Genomic DNA, 14,696 nt, shown 5'->3' on the forward strand with positions numbered 1-14,696 from the left:
GGTTAGACTCCTCTATGTCAACTCTCAGCTGCTACAGTATAGCATAAGTCTAACAATAACCTATGAGCTATGCATTGATAGGGTAAGACTGAAAGTCATGGATAATTTGAACTCCTGACTGTACTTATGAATGAATAGGCATGGAACGCTATGCCATTGCGAGTAGCCATAGCTGATAAGGGATTGATGAATGGCTCTTGTGATAGGTAGAATAGGGTCAAGACAAAAGACAGAGAAGACATACCTCCATAAGAGTTAGCCGAATAAATGGCCTATTCCCAGAATAGATCATAAACTGACTTGGGTTTCATCTCTTGGGTTGCTATGCTTCTCTATGTTCCCTACCTAATATCCTAGTGTTTTGTTTACGTCCAACCATAGCATCCATGATGCTGTCCCTGTGTTGAGCTCAATACAGTAGCTATTAGCGTCGGCCCTTCCATCGAACTCCGCTACAATGGTTGATCACAACCATCCGTCTTCCGTAGTATAGTGGTCAGTATGCAAGCTTGTCACGCTTGAGACCCGGGTTCAATTCCCGGCGGGAGAGTTCCAGCCACCTGCGATACGCAGGATTTCTTTTTTCTCTTGATTGTAATTTTTGATATCGTTGTGTAAGTTTTGTTGCTTACAAAAAAATGCATGATGGGCGCCTCCTGATTTGCCCGCGTCTAACGCGTCTAAATGCGGCTGATGTTGACGCGCCCCGCCATTTCAACTGAGGCAACCCAACTTGGACATTTATTGATAAAATGCGACCTCACATATTAACATTTTCATCTGTCGCGCATTCCAAAAACCAACTCCATCGAATACTAGAAGAGAGAGAAACTGCATGGCTGAAAGAAAACAACCAAACGGAACTGGCGCTGGGTCTGGACAAGTGACCATGTCCGAATACAAGAAGGCGCAAGCTAGAGTTCGGGATTTGGTTGAGAAACGCAGGGCTCTAGAACGACGCTTGGTGAGTGGAGTCTAGATATGTACAATGGAATACCGCTGACTTGTTCGCAGACACAAGTTGAAGATGGGATCGCGCAGAAGGAAACCATCTACCTTGACAGCACACCGAGCGGCAACATCATCACAGGCTTTGACAACTACATGAAAGGCATGAGCGGCGCGGCAGCACAGCGAAGAAAGGTTGGCCCGATGGAACAGAACCGCGTCTTTTCACGATCATCAATCTCATATCGACCGAACAATCTGGTAAGATCGAAGCAGCACTGTTCAACATACGGGAATGCGACACTGACGATTTCTACAGGAGGGCATCACCCCAGGATCAGGAGGCTCTACACCAGCTGGCGCGACGCCTTCTTCTGCCGCTTTTCGTGACGGACCCTCGAACCATCCGACACCGACATCTACAACGGCAGCTAAGAATGTGAACAAGTCGAAGAAGAAGACGGTCGAGCATGAGGATAGCGAAAATGATACATCAACGAGCAAGAAGCGCACGAATTTCGGAGCGCAACGCAAGTAGACATGCGGCAATATACTGTATAATGGGATTGGGCGTTAAAGCAAAAGAAATGCAACTGGAAGCGTGATCTGGATGGCGTTAGGGTACCATGATAGAATATACTCCTTTCTTGGGTTTGTGATTTATTGCGTAACAATTTGCACCGTCTCTATTAAGGATATGAGGTGATGTTCACTGACACATCCAGAAAGCTGAACCGCAGGTTGGCGCTTGTCGTGGAGTATAATTCGCCTCGGGGATATCAGTATTATGTCTTGGTCATGTAGTTGCAAAGACAGCTTGTGATTGGAATGCTCTCCTAGATAAGTGCAAGTCGAGAAACATGGAGTGAGCAACAAGTTAACGGGCAGATATGTCGGCTTTGCCTTGCGTTATGAGCCAAGGGTTGTGAATACCTGGTCAATGCTATGGAAGCAGGCGGAATGGCTGGTAACTCAGGCTGAGCTTGACCCGGACAACAAGGTTCATTTGAGGCTGGGACCGCGTTGTCTACCCCGGTTTAGTAGTTAGTGAGCTAGGCCAGAGTATGGTGAGCTGACGTTGTTCAAGGCTTATTTATCCCCTAGCGAACATGGTTGTGGTGGTTTCATGCGGGGGTCTCACTTGGAGAGGCACTGGGTGAATACGGATGTAATCACATAAATGACTGTGATGGTGGTGGTGAGATTGAGTGTACTGAATAAGTTACTAGACTACTAAGTAGAGAATGATTATGGCTATTAGAATAGCATGGAATACATTCTTGACGCAGTGTCTTGTCCTTACCTAGTGTTGATCTCTGTTCCGGTATAGTAGAAGTCAAAAAGTACCATGGTAAAGGAAGGTAGCACGAGTGGTGGGTTCAGCGGAAGGGAGGGGCCGAGTGGGCAACAGCAACAGCAACAACAGCGAGAGGGGGTCAAAGGTACAGGCACAGGCACATACCTCGCCTGGGCCTGTTTGTATGATGAATGTTTCCATCGTACAAAACGCTTCCTGCTTTTCCTCTTTTCAAAACCTTTCCCGATATCATTTGCCTCAATTACTCTTAATCCTCTCCAATCAACACTAACATCCCTCATCCTGGATACCCTCTCTGAGATGACGAGACAGGCCACCCGGTTCACCCCCGAGGTGCTGCTGTCGGCCCCGCGCCGTTCTACAGGCGTTCCCAACTCCACTGGCGAGCTTGTTCTCTATACTGTAAGTTGACAACTCTACAGACTCAATTGATGGTTGCAAGCCATACTTAAACCGCTAGATCTCATCCTACTCATTCGAGAAACACTCCGGGTCGTCACAGATCCGCGTCCTCAACATCAAAGATGATTCCTCTCATGTCATCACCGAGGATGCACATGACAGCTCTCCTTTCTGGATTGGAGAGAATGAAGTCGCATTCATCAGGACAAATGACAATGGCATTTCTTCGCTTTACTATGCGCACGTTTTGGAAAAGTTCGAGTAAGAACAATTCAAGGACAGGAACCACTGATCGCTCAAACGCTAACGCTCGCAACCAAGGCCACGCATGGTTCAATATTTTGCTGGAGCCATCTCCAATCCGAAGACCAAGGTTCTCTCAGAGGGTAAGATCGCGTTTGTCTGCTCCTCCTTGACCACCCCCAAAGGCGATATGTATTGGCAAGCAACTCAGCCCAAGGCCTATACTTCAGCCAAAATCTACACTAGTCTATTTGTTCGTCATTGGGATGCATGGAACACCGAAAACCAAAACTCGCTCTGGTATGGTGTGCTCAACAAGAAGAACGATAGATGGCTTCTTGAGAATTCGAGCCTCATCAATCTCTTGGCAGGTACCGAGCTGAGCTCTCCAGTCCCCCCTTTCGGCGGTGCTGGAGACTTTGACATCTGCGAGAATGGCATTGCCTTCGTTTCAAAGGACCCCGAGCTGAATCCCGCACGAAACACCAAGACCGATCTTTATTATGTGCCTATCAAGTCTTGGACAGAGAAAGCCCCCAAACCCCAGATTGTTAAAACCGGACGACTGCGGGGATACAGCAGTGCGCCAACCTTTTCGAACGACGGAAAGAAGCTCGCATTTGCTAGAATGAAGAGTCAGCAGTATGAATCCGATAAGACAAGACTGTTGATCATCCCAGATGTCACCGACTTGAGCAACGTTCAAGAATTTTACCAGACAGACGATGACGAGGGTGGTTGGGATTTGAGACCTGACTGGATTGTTTGGAGAAAAGACGACAAGGAGCTATACGCCGCTGCTGAGAAGCATGGGCGATCAATGCTCTGGAAACTTCCGGCTGATACCCTTGAGGCTCGCAATCTTCCTGAACCCATCCACGAAGATGGGAGCGTCGTGGAAGCTCACACTCTTGCTGACAGTGACTCCCTTTTCATTACAACCCGATCGCGTGTCGAGAATTCTAGCTACGGCATCCTGAACCCTGAGTCCAAGTCGGTCAAGGTGATCTCAGCCAGCTCTAAGAATGGCAAAGCCTTCGGCCTCTCCAAGTCTCAGGCCACGGAGATTTGGTACCCTGGATCAACTGGTTACGACAACCACGCCCTGGTCATGCTTCCTTCTAACTTTGACAAGTCCAAGAAGTATCCATTGGCTTTCTTGATCCATGGTGGACCTCAATCAGCTTGGACGGATGATTGGAGTACTCGTTGGAATCCTGCCATCTTTGCTGAGCAGGGCTACGTAGCAGTTTGCCCCAACCCGACTGGCAGCACCGGGTACGGGCAAGCTCATGTTGATGCCATTGCTGAGAACTGGGGAGGTGCTCCATACGATGATCTGGTGAAGTGTTTTGAGTACCTTGAGAAGCATGTTGACTATGTGGATACCGACCGCGCGGTTGCGTTGGGAGCTTCGTACGGCGGATACATGATTAGTGAGTCTTGATGCTGCATTGTGAAGCTGTGTAGTATTCTAACAAACCGGTAGATTGGATCCAGGGACATGACTTGGGACGAAAGTTCAAGGCCTTGGTTTGCCATGATGGTGTTTTCTCAACTCAAAGTCAATGGTCTACTGAAGAGCTGTTCTTCCCTGAGCACGATTTTGGCGGAACACTTTGGGAGAATCGCGCCGGGTACGAGAAGTGGGATCCATCTCGACACACTAGCAACTGGGCCACTCCTCAGCTGGTAAGTATAGCATGAGGCTGATTGTTTGAACATATTGTAACCATATTATAGGTCATTCACAACGAACTCGATTACCGACTGCCTATCTCAGAAGGGCTGGCCATGTTTAACGTTTTGCAAGCTCGCAAGGTGCCCAGCAAGTTTGTCATGTTTCCTGATGAGAACCACGTAAGTTCAACATGTTGTGCAATTGACTAGAATACTTACTGATGATGGATGTAGTGGGTTTTGAAGCCCGAGAATTCACTTGTTTGGCACCGAGAGGTTCTGGAGTGGATCAACAAGTACAGTGGTATTTCTGACGAGGGAAACCTGGAAAAGAAGACAGAGGAAATGACTGTATAGATACAGATGGTCGCGACAGGTGCACTGACTATGAATGTATTGATTAGTTGGGGAGATCGTGATGCTGTAACCACAGCGTAATTTATCATTGGATCGGGAGGTAGCATCAACAACAGGATGATAATGACTTAGCAGATCAGCTTATGCTACTTAGACTATGCTCTTTAGGCTATTTATTTTTGTAACCTAAAACTTAGGAGGTTAACTTTTCTGCTACCCAGTACCTAGTTGAGGCAGTGGGTCTCCACTCTTTTCATTATCAGGCTGGTGCTTGGCAAGCTATTCTTTGATCTGCACTTCACCCGAACGGGCCAACTAAAAACAATTAAGAAGCTTTATCGCAAGCAGCATTTACACGATTCTCGAACAGTTGCTAGGCGCATTGTTCGGATAATGCGCTGCGAGGTTCTCCTCCCCCAGGATACTCGATGACGGCCAAACCAAGCTCAGCTCAGCTACCGCGACACCGAAACGAACGAACCCAGTAGCTACAAACGGGAACATTTACAACATCGCAAGTTGAGCGCCTAAACAGAAAACGAACCAATTCATCTACAAAAATCAGAGAATTCAACATATTATATAACAACATGACGACGCCACCATCTCTTTTCCACGCGCTCCTTCGCCCTTCTATCCTCCAAATCCTTCGCTCTACAGGCTACCATTCGACGCGCCCAGCCGTGCTCGACTCCCTGACCGACCTCGCGGCTCGATACCTGTCGCTTCTTTGCCAGAGCACCGCCGACCATGCCGCTCACAACCAAGGCGACAGCGCCGACTTCACTATAGCGGACATACGAATGGCGCTACAAGACGCTGGTGCCATCATGCCAGAGCGCGTTCCTACGGAAGAGATGTGGCGCGGCGAGGAGGATCTGCGGGGAGTAGAAGAGTTCATGGCATGGTTCGCTGGACAGCGTATGAAGGAGATGATGGAGGTTGGCAGCGGGGACGGTGAAACAGATGCCACAGATTATCTCAATGGTAGGTTTTACAACAGTATATGCCCATGAATCGTACTGACAACAAGCTTTTTCAGCTCTCAAGAAGAAACACAGCAAAACTGGCGAGGACGCAAAGTACCACGGAACCATACTCGGCCGTGGACACGACACAGGCGAGATCCAAGTCGAAGGCGGCCCAGAGACTACAATTGCAGAATGGATTTCCAACCGCGCGTCACCCCAGAGCAGCCCGACACCCGGCCAAGACGAACAGGAGGATAGGGACCAACTTCCACAGCAACAAGCTCCCAAACAGAACGGCCACGCTAGCGACGATGAGTCAGGTCTCAGCTCTGTAGGCGACCGCATAGATCAGGACGACACGATGGACTTGTCCTAAGAGAGACACCAGTTCTTTTCCATGTCGGTATATTTAGAAGCCGTGAAGACATGGGGGTTAGGGTGATTACGGCAACGGTAGTGATTAGATCTTGGTTTGTTTTGCATAGCGATGGCGTTCTTCAAGGAGGAAAAGAGGGTTGATCGAGGGGAACAAAAGGAAGCGTCTTCGCCTTCCTTGAATATTAAGTTACACCTTCAGTTCAAATTATGAACAAGATGAAATCCGACAAACTATGGATTCAAACTGATACTGTTGCATACCTTGAATACTATGGGTTCAAGCTGGTTTACATAGCTTTTGCCTGAACCTTTGTGTTTCATATATGTATGCAGAAAGTTGGATACCACTTGTCTTGCCAAAGAGATAAGATAATTTAGTCGCTTTATATATCCCTTAACTTAAATATTACTTTGGTTATACTACGGTTAAGAGCATCGCTTTTTTTTTCCACAGAGAAGGATAACTCGTCAGCACACATACCCATAAGACCTGATCTCAGGATATTTAGGTATTTTTTATATTGCTTAGCTTAGGTCTTGACTTCGTGCCTTCCCTTAGCTATTAAGCAGCACAAGTTGAGCTGTGCAAAACATCCGAACGAGTTGAAACTTCACCACGATAAAACCTCGATCAAAATTTCATCATTTTTATTACCCTATATGTGACCTACGAAACTTTTTATATAGTACCCCGGTTTCCAACGCCAATAGCGAATAGTGTGATTGATGTGATTACAAAGCTGTTGTTGTGGCACGAGAAGGAAGGGCTTTGGAAATTGTTAGCTTCGGTTTCCCAAAAACAAAATGATCGTGATCATTCTCATCCTTCTTCATCGTACAAGAGCCGCAAGAATCGAGTATAGCTTGGGGCTTTATGAACCAAAAAGTCAGTGTCGGTCATCTAAACGGACTTGTACTCAAGACTGACCTCAGATACTTCATTCGGTAGCCGCCTCTGCCTCGGGCTTGGTCGGCGGGGCACGAGATTCATCTTCAGAAACATCAGCTGACTTGTCTCGAATCCTGGATCGTGAAGAAGCCGAAGAACTATTTCGTTGACGGCCTTCGGGCGACTCTCTTCTCCTCGAAGACCGCTGTCCGCCCCTTCCATGTTTTGGACCTCTCTTGACCTTGCGGTCTGGGGATGCACTGTTTGAGCGACTGCGGCTGCGACTGTAACTGCGACTTCGACTCCTGCTGCGAGAGTCAGATCGCGAAGAGACGCTTCTCGACGACCTTCTGCGACGAGATACCGAGCGACTTCTGGATGAAGAGTATCGTCGGCGTTTTGCTACAGGAGAGTCCCGGTCTGATGATATGGATCGCGACGGTCGGCTCGGGCGACCTCTGTCCTGACGCCTGTTGGCACGGCCTCTGTACGAGTCTCCTTTGGGTGATCGTGATCTCTTTCGTCTATCTCCCCTCCCTCCTGGAGATGTCGCCTTGGATCGCCGGTTTGATTTATCAGAGTCGCGCGATGCGCTGCGACTGCGGGAGCTTGATCGAGATGATGCTGATGCTGATCGCGATCGCGCAGGGGATTTTCGTCGGCCGTGGTCAGCCCGGCCACCACCACGTCTGCCTCGGGGAACGTAACTATCACGCCCGTATGAATCTCTTGAGTCTCTAAAGCGTGGGCCTGGTGATCGAGATCTACGGCCACCCCTTCTAGAACCCCCTCCTCGACCCCGGCTGTCGAAATCGCGGTCGCCTCGCCGTCCCTGCCAGGTATCGCCACGAGTAGCTGCTCGGTCTCGGCGGTCACGGTCCTTCATGTCGTTGACTTCACGATCGCGGCGATCCCAATCATCTCGTCTTTGCTTAGCAGTTTCTGCGGCACGATCTGCTTCAATCTGTGCAGAGGTCCTGTTAGAAAATGACGAGTACAGATGATTTAAATGGTAGCGCACCTTTTCTTGCATAAGCTCAAGCTTCTTGGCTTCAAGTAGTTCTTTGGGGACACCCTGAGGGCTACTCTGAGCACTCAACAATAGTTTCCACAAGTCTTTGCAGAATGCTGCTGTATCCTTATCGAGAAAACCGGTGAGTTGGATTTGAAGTGATTTAATGTCCGGCTATCGGCGGGCTGTCAGTATTGGTCACGAATGGTTGGAAGTTGGGATAAACGTACGTATCGCGGACCCTCGATGAGATTGAACACGAGCTCGATCACCACATCGTCTTCGTTTCCTAGAATATCGGATATCTTACCAGCGATCCATCTAAGAAAGCAAGTCAGCAAACGCTACCAGGGAGCTCGGGATGGGGATAGTCACTTCTTCATGACCTGTAGATTGACCTTTTGCATGTCAACCTTTTGGCTAAATTCGACAGGGAACTTGGTCGACTTCAAGAGTCGCGCATCTACACCTGTCGCCATGATGGTTGGTTTGCAATGGCAATCTGGTCGTGGATTTGAGACGCGTTGAGAAAAAGTTGCTGAGGAAGAAAAGTGACGTCGCCAGCACGGATTGTTTGAGCTGATGGATGCGGGCGCACGGACCATATGCAAAACACCTGTACCTCTCTCTACTTCCTAACTTTCTCTAGTAGCTAGCAGCTCGGAGCATGGGAGGTCCTTCGATATAGAATACTTAGCGATACTTGCTTAGGAAATAAAATAGCTTATTCCACACGCTTCTTTAGATCTAGGCTTGGAATACTTATTTAGTATACTTACAGCTTGTTTCTCGAGTTTTCCACCGCTCCAAGAAAGCCAGTTGTTTGTAGCACACGGATGACTTATAGCGGGTGGTCGCACTGAAGAGTCCTGAAAGCTCTTCCAGGTGGGTAGGTAGGTAGCAAAATAACAGGGACTCAAAGCAATCCAGACGAAATTATTAGACCACTCTTAGGCTACATAAACACTAAGAGTGATCTAGCATTTATGTTGATCACGAAATCAGTATCGGTCTTTATGCAACCCGCCTATCTCCCCAGCACAAACTCCGTCTAAGGCACGTCACTCATAGCAGCCTGCCGTGAAACAAAGATCACATTCGACTCTTCTACTCATATCCGGCGACGCAGCACTTCTCACTTTAATATTTTCTTCTCTTCTCAGACCTTTCGAGATGGAAAATCTTCACGCTCCGACTGTACCCTCCGGAGAAACTACTGCCTCTGTCACTAATGGTGATGCGGGGCATCTGAGCTTTGCTGAATTGCAGCGAAAGAAAGACGATGTTGAGGCCGAACTCAAGGCTCTTGGAGGCGTTCTTGATTCGGTATTTGCAAACTACTCCATGGCACATATCTTACTATGCTGATACAATTATAGCACGGAGTAGATATGAATTCTTCCCTACTGACGAGCGATGGATTCCCTCGCGCGGATATCGATGTTGCCCAAAGTATTACTCTTGATAGACACTTCTGCTCGCCCACTAACACCTTTAGTCCGAACTACAAGAGCTCGCATTATCCGTCTACGAAATGACTATAAAGCTTTGATGGCTCGTATTGAGAAGTACCTTCACGACCACTTTGCCAGTCTTGACGAGAACGATGCAGTACCGGTTGCCGGTCAAGGCAACTCTCAATCGGTCTTGCCAGACTCTGTTTCTGCGCCTTTGGATCCCCCTTTCGCGAAAGTCAACACTGTAGCTCTAGGAAGCCCTGCAGAGAGTGCTGGCCTGAAAGCTGGAGATGAGATCCGTAACTTTGGTTATGTCAATCGGGCCAATCACGACAATATGAGGAAGGTTGTAGAATGCGTGCAGGGTAATGAAGGAGTAAGTTGTGGTTCAGTGAAGATCCATGAAATCAAGTCAGCTAACATCACATAGAGCAACGTTTTCATCAGAGTATCACGAGCAGATGGTGTGGCCGAACGACAGGAGTTGCGATTGACTCTGGTACCCAGAAAGGATTGGGGTGGTCGTGGCATGTTGGGTTGTCATATTCTTCCACTATAATTTCGAACAGGCCATGGCCACATCATGCATCATGGCAGGTCATACAGGACTATGTGTAACAGCAACACAGCAAGAACAGCCGCCGTGGCAAGAGCCTTATCCAACTTACAGTGTAGAGAGGAGGCCCTCAATCAAAATTCGGTGATTAGAATTATACTCCATTGACAAAACGAAATTGCGAGCAGGAAATGAAACCTTGCCTCTTCTTTCGAGGACTTATACCGATTGTCCTACCTTCGTTCCGTGCTGATTCCAACTTACTGTGCTAATGTACCCAGTATGAGTGCTTGTCTGAGGGGCCGAATACTTTAGTTCAGTACTTTATGTCATTCGACCCGCCATTTGGCAATTTATTTTATATAAGTTGTTAGCTGGCATCTTTTTTCACTGTAGTGCTAAGCTGTAGGCAGCACCCTCAAGATGGGAGGCATACAATTCGAAATTGGCCATTTGAGGGACATTCAGCCCAAGCAAGATCCGATATTTCGAACCTCATGTCTGCTGACTAAAGTAGATTGGGCACGTTATCCTGTAGCCAACAGGCAGGCAAGTCAACATTCAATAATTGGTGCCAACTCGGGTGAGAGGGCCTCATGGTATCAGAAGAGTAAGCAGCTGGAGGCAGAAGAGGCGAAATCAGTAAGTCCGTTTATGCGATCCAGATAAGACTTTTAGGCTATTGCTTTTATACCCGAAAGCTTAGAGGCTAACTTGTCTATTGCTTACTTGATAGGACAGTTACAAAGTATTTATAAAATTGTCTAGGCAACTGTTGAGACATTTACGGACCTGGCGTGATGTATCATGAGAGCCCAAGACAACGATATATCCAGAAAAACGTACATGTGTCGATGACTAATAAGTAAACACCCAACAAAACTTAACAATTAGGCACAGTCGAGTTCCAGCTGGTGATATTCTCCAATGAAAGCTCAAGGTTCATAGGACGGCAATGGTTACCTAGAGCCACCTAGGGGTTGCCTGGTCATGCTGAATAACCCTTTCGATGCTCTGTACAAGCAAGATAGGCAGCTCGCCCGATCCACGATCTCGGGTGGCAGCATCCATGGTACATGCCTACCTACCTACCTGTATGTAACGAAGCTAGTGAATTATAGAAAAGTTGGCATCTGAGTTTCAGGGTGCATAAATAAACAAAAATAAACAAGCTAAATGTCTAGTCTAAATAGCATAAACTGACTTAGTAATTTCGTCTCTTGTGTTTCCAGTGACCAAGTTTTGTGATGCCTCTGGGATTACCTAGGTGAAGAAAAATGATGGACGAAGAAGCAAGACCAGGCATGACTGACTACCTTAGTAGGTACTAGGCAGCGCGACGCACAGCCAGCGGAGCAAAGACTACTAACGAACAGACTGGAAAAGACGTAGAGGACCAAAAAATGTCAACGGTGCCCAATGACAAGAGCGGAATCTCGGGCTCAGAGCGGTGACGGTGTCGGGCTGATGATGGCAGTCCTTGGTTAATGAGTGGATCACTGGCAACCAGCATGAGAATGCGACGTACTGAATGGCCGGCATCACGTGCAGCCTACCCACCAGGAGGTAGGTAGAGGCGACTGAATTTTTCGCTTGAGGTCCTTCCCTGCCCAAAAGTCCCCCGCCGCCTCTCAAAACATCCCTCAGGTTGACCTCTTGAAAGTTCGTCAATCAAGATACCCACCATCAAGCAACGCTTTTTTCAGGTATTTAGGATCCAGTCCCCCTCGCCGCTGCTTCACCTCGACGTCCATCCATCTCACCTGATACCCCATCATCCTATCTCACCGTATTCGAACCGAGCCCTCTTGCGCTCTTGCCGACCGCTCGCTCAACAGAAGCTAACCCAGGCCTCTCGCAGCACCCCGCTTGTTTACGTCTTTCGCGCCTGTCGCTACAACACCACAGACACAACCATCAAAATGGCTGAGCAGCAGACCCCTACCTTCAAGCTCGTGCTTGTCGGTGACGGTGGTACCGGAAAGGTGTGTAGGATCCCATGACGCAACATCCTCTTTCGCGATTTTTCTTCGACGACCGCCGAGCTCTACTCCGCCAAGTTGAACCGAATCTCTAAAGACATGGAGCGACTGCCCATCAAAAACTGCAGCACCGACTGACATTTTGTTTTACGATAGACCACCTTCGTCAAGCGTCACTTGACTGGTGAGTTCGAGAAGAAGTACATGGCCACCCTCGGTGTCGAGGTTCACCCTCTTGGCTTCACCACCGTAAGTCTTGCGACCCCACGTTGGCCTATGCGGGGTACTAATTTATATCAAAGAACTTCGGTCAGATCCAGTTCGATGTCTGGGATACCGCCGGTCAGGAGAAGTTCGGTGGTCTCCGTGACGGTTACTACATCAACGGCCAGTGCGGTATCATCATGTTCGATGTTACCTCCCGTATCACCTACAAGAACGTCCCCAACTGGCACCGTAAGTTGCACCCCGCCATGATATCATCGGAAACGCGATTAACAACCCCATGCAGGTGATCTCGTCCGAGTTTGCGAGAACATTCCCATTGTTCTCTGCGGTAACAAGGTCGATGTCAAGGAGCGCAAGGTCAAGGCCAAGACCATCACTTTCCACCGAAAGAAGAACCTCCAGTACTACGATATCTCCGCCAAGTCCAACTACAACTTCGAGAAGCCCTTCCTCTGGCTCGCCCGCAAGCTTGTCGGCAACCCTCAGCTTGTAAGATGATTTTTCTTTGTCTATTCTAATTCGGAATACTAATCAGTTTAATAGGAGTTCGTTGCTGCTCCCGCTTTGGCTCCCCCCACTGCCCTTGTCGACGAGAAGCTCCTGGAAGAGTACCGCAAGGAGATGGACGAGGCCGCCGCCATGCCTCTGCCTGGTGAGCTTTCCGACGACGATCTGTAAATGACTCGTGCGTTCACGGAAAAACTTTGTTGAGGAGGATGCTGCCAAGTGTCCAAGGAACGGTGCATTGGGCAGTGTTTGAGGATGGCACATAGGCAGCCGGAACGACCATTTATGAGTACAGGACGGAAGTCCTGGAGTTTACAGCAGCGTGATTATGGGGCGGCACAAAAGACTGGCCGCCACGCCTCTCTTTGGGGGTTACAAGGGACGGTGCACTGCAAAGAGCAGTGTCTTATTTAGTTTAGCTAGACTTCCTCTACCAAAACAATAAACAGGGCCAAGTTTGCGTGGCTTGGCTAAGACAGCGAACTTTGACCCTTTGATGGATGTATCTTGTTTTCCCATCGATGTGATGTATTATATGTACTATGTAGATTGGTGATATAAGACAATGGTCAGGATAGTAGTGTTTCTGTGATCAAAGCCAAGGGAGATGCACACATACATATGAGATTGGTCCGAAGATGAACACAGAATATTGTCTGTGTAGTGAGTGGCATCTAAGCCAGTGTTGCCAGGGGTGTTCACGTTGCAGCCACCTCGACTGTGTAGTAGTAGGTATGTAACATACAAGCTGGCATCCTAACACTTAGGTTACAAAAATAAACAACCTAAAGGGTGAAGTCCAAGTAGCATAAGATGGCCCACTGATTTAGTCTCTTGTGCATCCAATGGTCAATCTTTCTGATACCTTGAGGCTCGACTCCCAACAAAGCGTTGTGCTACCCTGGCCTCCCGAATACACTGATTCGGCATGTTGCAGGTAACACAATAAGATAAGTTCAATTGCAATCTTTGATTCGACAACTGTCATGGTGATCAAATGCATTCTGCCGGTCTCCTCTGCGGCGGCCAGAAGGGTAAGGGCAGCGATTCTGCAGCCTGCACCTGGTTTGCAAACAAACAAAAAAAAAACACAAAAAAACGTTATCTCGGGAAGGGTGCATATATGTATACTACAGGAGATATGATACAATGGCAGCAGAGAGTGTACTATACAGCATGACGGGGAATCTGGCCAGATGTTTTTGCAGTTAGTTATGCAAAATCATGCCAATTCGTGGTTTAGACATCAAGCGCCTTCTGAGACAAGGAGATAAAGTTATGCTGCCAGTACTTAACTTGCATTTCTTCTATTATAATAACACATTTATCGAGATTGTACATTCGATCTGTATCTTATCGAACTCAGGGGTCGTCCGAGATTCTAATGACTTGGCGCTGAAGACATTCACAAGCCAGGCTCGTGGTAGGGTGACAAATGAATCGCAACCAATGTATCGCGCAGTCGGGTGCAAATGAGAGTAGAATGTGTGGTGTATCACTTGCTGAAGGTTGTGTTTACAAGGCCGCTCTGAGATGATCACGCCGGGTGCCGCGAGACTCTAACGTTATTGTGTAAATGTGATTAGGTAGCTGATATCAATAATGATATTCCTCTCTGCTCCGGGGCAAGGGGTATGAACATGACATGGGTCATAGATGTTTCTTAGACTGGGACCTCGTTAACCTTTAGGTTGGTAGTCGTAGTGAACCTACGTTTTGGTATTTTTATCGCAACCGAGATGATCGTATAAAAAGACCAATGAGTTGA

General features: G+C 48.0%; 6 protein-coding genes and 1 non-coding gene across 7 annotated transcripts; 6 read left to right on the top strand and 1 right to left on the bottom strand.

Annotated features, from left to right (window-relative positions):
* The first annotated feature begins 478 nt into the window (after positions 1-478).
* FGSG_20517 lies at positions 479-550 on the top strand. The gene has a single exon. It is a non-coding gene; the product is annotated as a tRNA-Asp (tRNA).
* A 217-nt stretch (positions 551-767) lies between these two features.
* FGSG_01094 (uncharacterized protein) lies at positions 768-1,614 on the top strand. Its single transcript, XM_011318555.1, has 3 exons — positions 768-964; positions 1,015-1,209; positions 1,268-1,614. Exons 1-3 carry the CDS (start codon positions 890-892, stop codon positions 1,484-1,486), a joined length of 489 nt encoding a protein of 162 aa, XP_011316857.1. The 5' UTR covers positions 768-889; the 3' UTR covers positions 1,487-1,614.
* Positions 1,615-2,566: 952 nt separating this feature from the next.
* Positions 2,567-4,948, top strand: FGSG_01095 (uncharacterized protein; the record flags this gene model as incomplete). The annotated part of the gene is made up of 6 exons (XM_011318556.1): positions 2,567-2,668; positions 2,727-2,929; positions 2,990-4,347; positions 4,401-4,603; positions 4,655-4,771; positions 4,826-4,948. The coding sequence occupies 6 exons, from the start codon at positions 2,567-2,569 to the stop codon at positions 4,946-4,948; spliced, it is 2,106 nt and encodes a 701-aa protein (XP_011316858.1).
* A 590-nt stretch (positions 4,949-5,538) lies between these two features.
* On the top strand, positions 5,539-6,694 carry FGSG_01096 (uncharacterized protein; the record flags this gene model as incomplete). The annotated part of the gene is made up of 2 exons (XM_011318557.1): positions 5,539-5,935; positions 5,991-6,694. The coding sequence occupies 2 exons, from the start codon at positions 5,539-5,541 to the stop codon at positions 6,293-6,295; spliced, it is 702 nt and encodes a 233-aa protein (XP_011316859.1). The 3' UTR covers positions 6,296-6,694.
* A 541-nt stretch (positions 6,695-7,235) lies between these two features.
* Positions 7,236-8,721, bottom strand: FGSG_01097 (uncharacterized protein; the record flags this gene model as incomplete). The annotated part of the gene is made up of 4 exons (XM_011318558.1): positions 8,574-8,721; positions 8,429-8,519; positions 8,208-8,372; positions 7,236-8,150 (listed from the first exon to the last, which is right to left on the bottom strand). The coding sequence occupies exons 1-4, from the start codon at positions 8,675-8,677 to the stop codon at positions 7,236-7,238; spliced, it is 1,275 nt and encodes a 424-aa protein (XP_011316860.1). The 5' UTR covers positions 8,678-8,721.
* Positions 8,722-9,347: 626 nt separating this feature from the next.
* FGSG_01098 (uncharacterized protein) lies at positions 9,348-10,434 on the top strand. Its single transcript, XM_011318559.1, has 4 exons — positions 9,348-9,524; positions 9,578-9,650; positions 9,697-10,031; positions 10,086-10,434. The coding sequence occupies exons 1-4, from the start codon at positions 9,372-9,374 to the stop codon at positions 10,212-10,214; spliced, it is 690 nt and encodes a 229-aa protein (XP_011316861.1). The 5' UTR covers positions 9,348-9,371; the 3' UTR covers positions 10,215-10,434.
* A 1,398-nt stretch (positions 10,435-11,832) lies between these two features.
* Positions 11,833-13,504, top strand: FGSG_01099 (GTP-binding nuclear protein GSP1/Ran). Its single transcript, XM_011318560.1, has 6 exons — positions 11,833-11,917; positions 12,073-12,196; positions 12,350-12,442; positions 12,496-12,649; positions 12,705-12,910; positions 12,965-13,504. Exons 2-6 carry the CDS (start codon positions 12,134-12,136, stop codon positions 13,097-13,099), a joined length of 651 nt encoding a protein of 216 aa, XP_011316862.1. The 5' UTR covers positions 11,833-11,917; positions 12,073-12,133; the 3' UTR covers positions 13,100-13,504.
* The last annotated feature ends 1,192 nt before the right edge of the window (positions 13,505-14,696 follow it).

The sequence above is a fragment of the Fusarium graminearum genome, chromosome 1 (genome assembly GCF_000240135.3).
Source record: "Fusarium graminearum PH-1 chromosome 1, whole genome shotgun sequence".
In the NCBI taxonomy this organism is placed as follows: Eukaryota; Fungi; Ascomycota; class Sordariomycetes; order Hypocreales; family Nectriaceae; genus Fusarium; species Fusarium graminearum.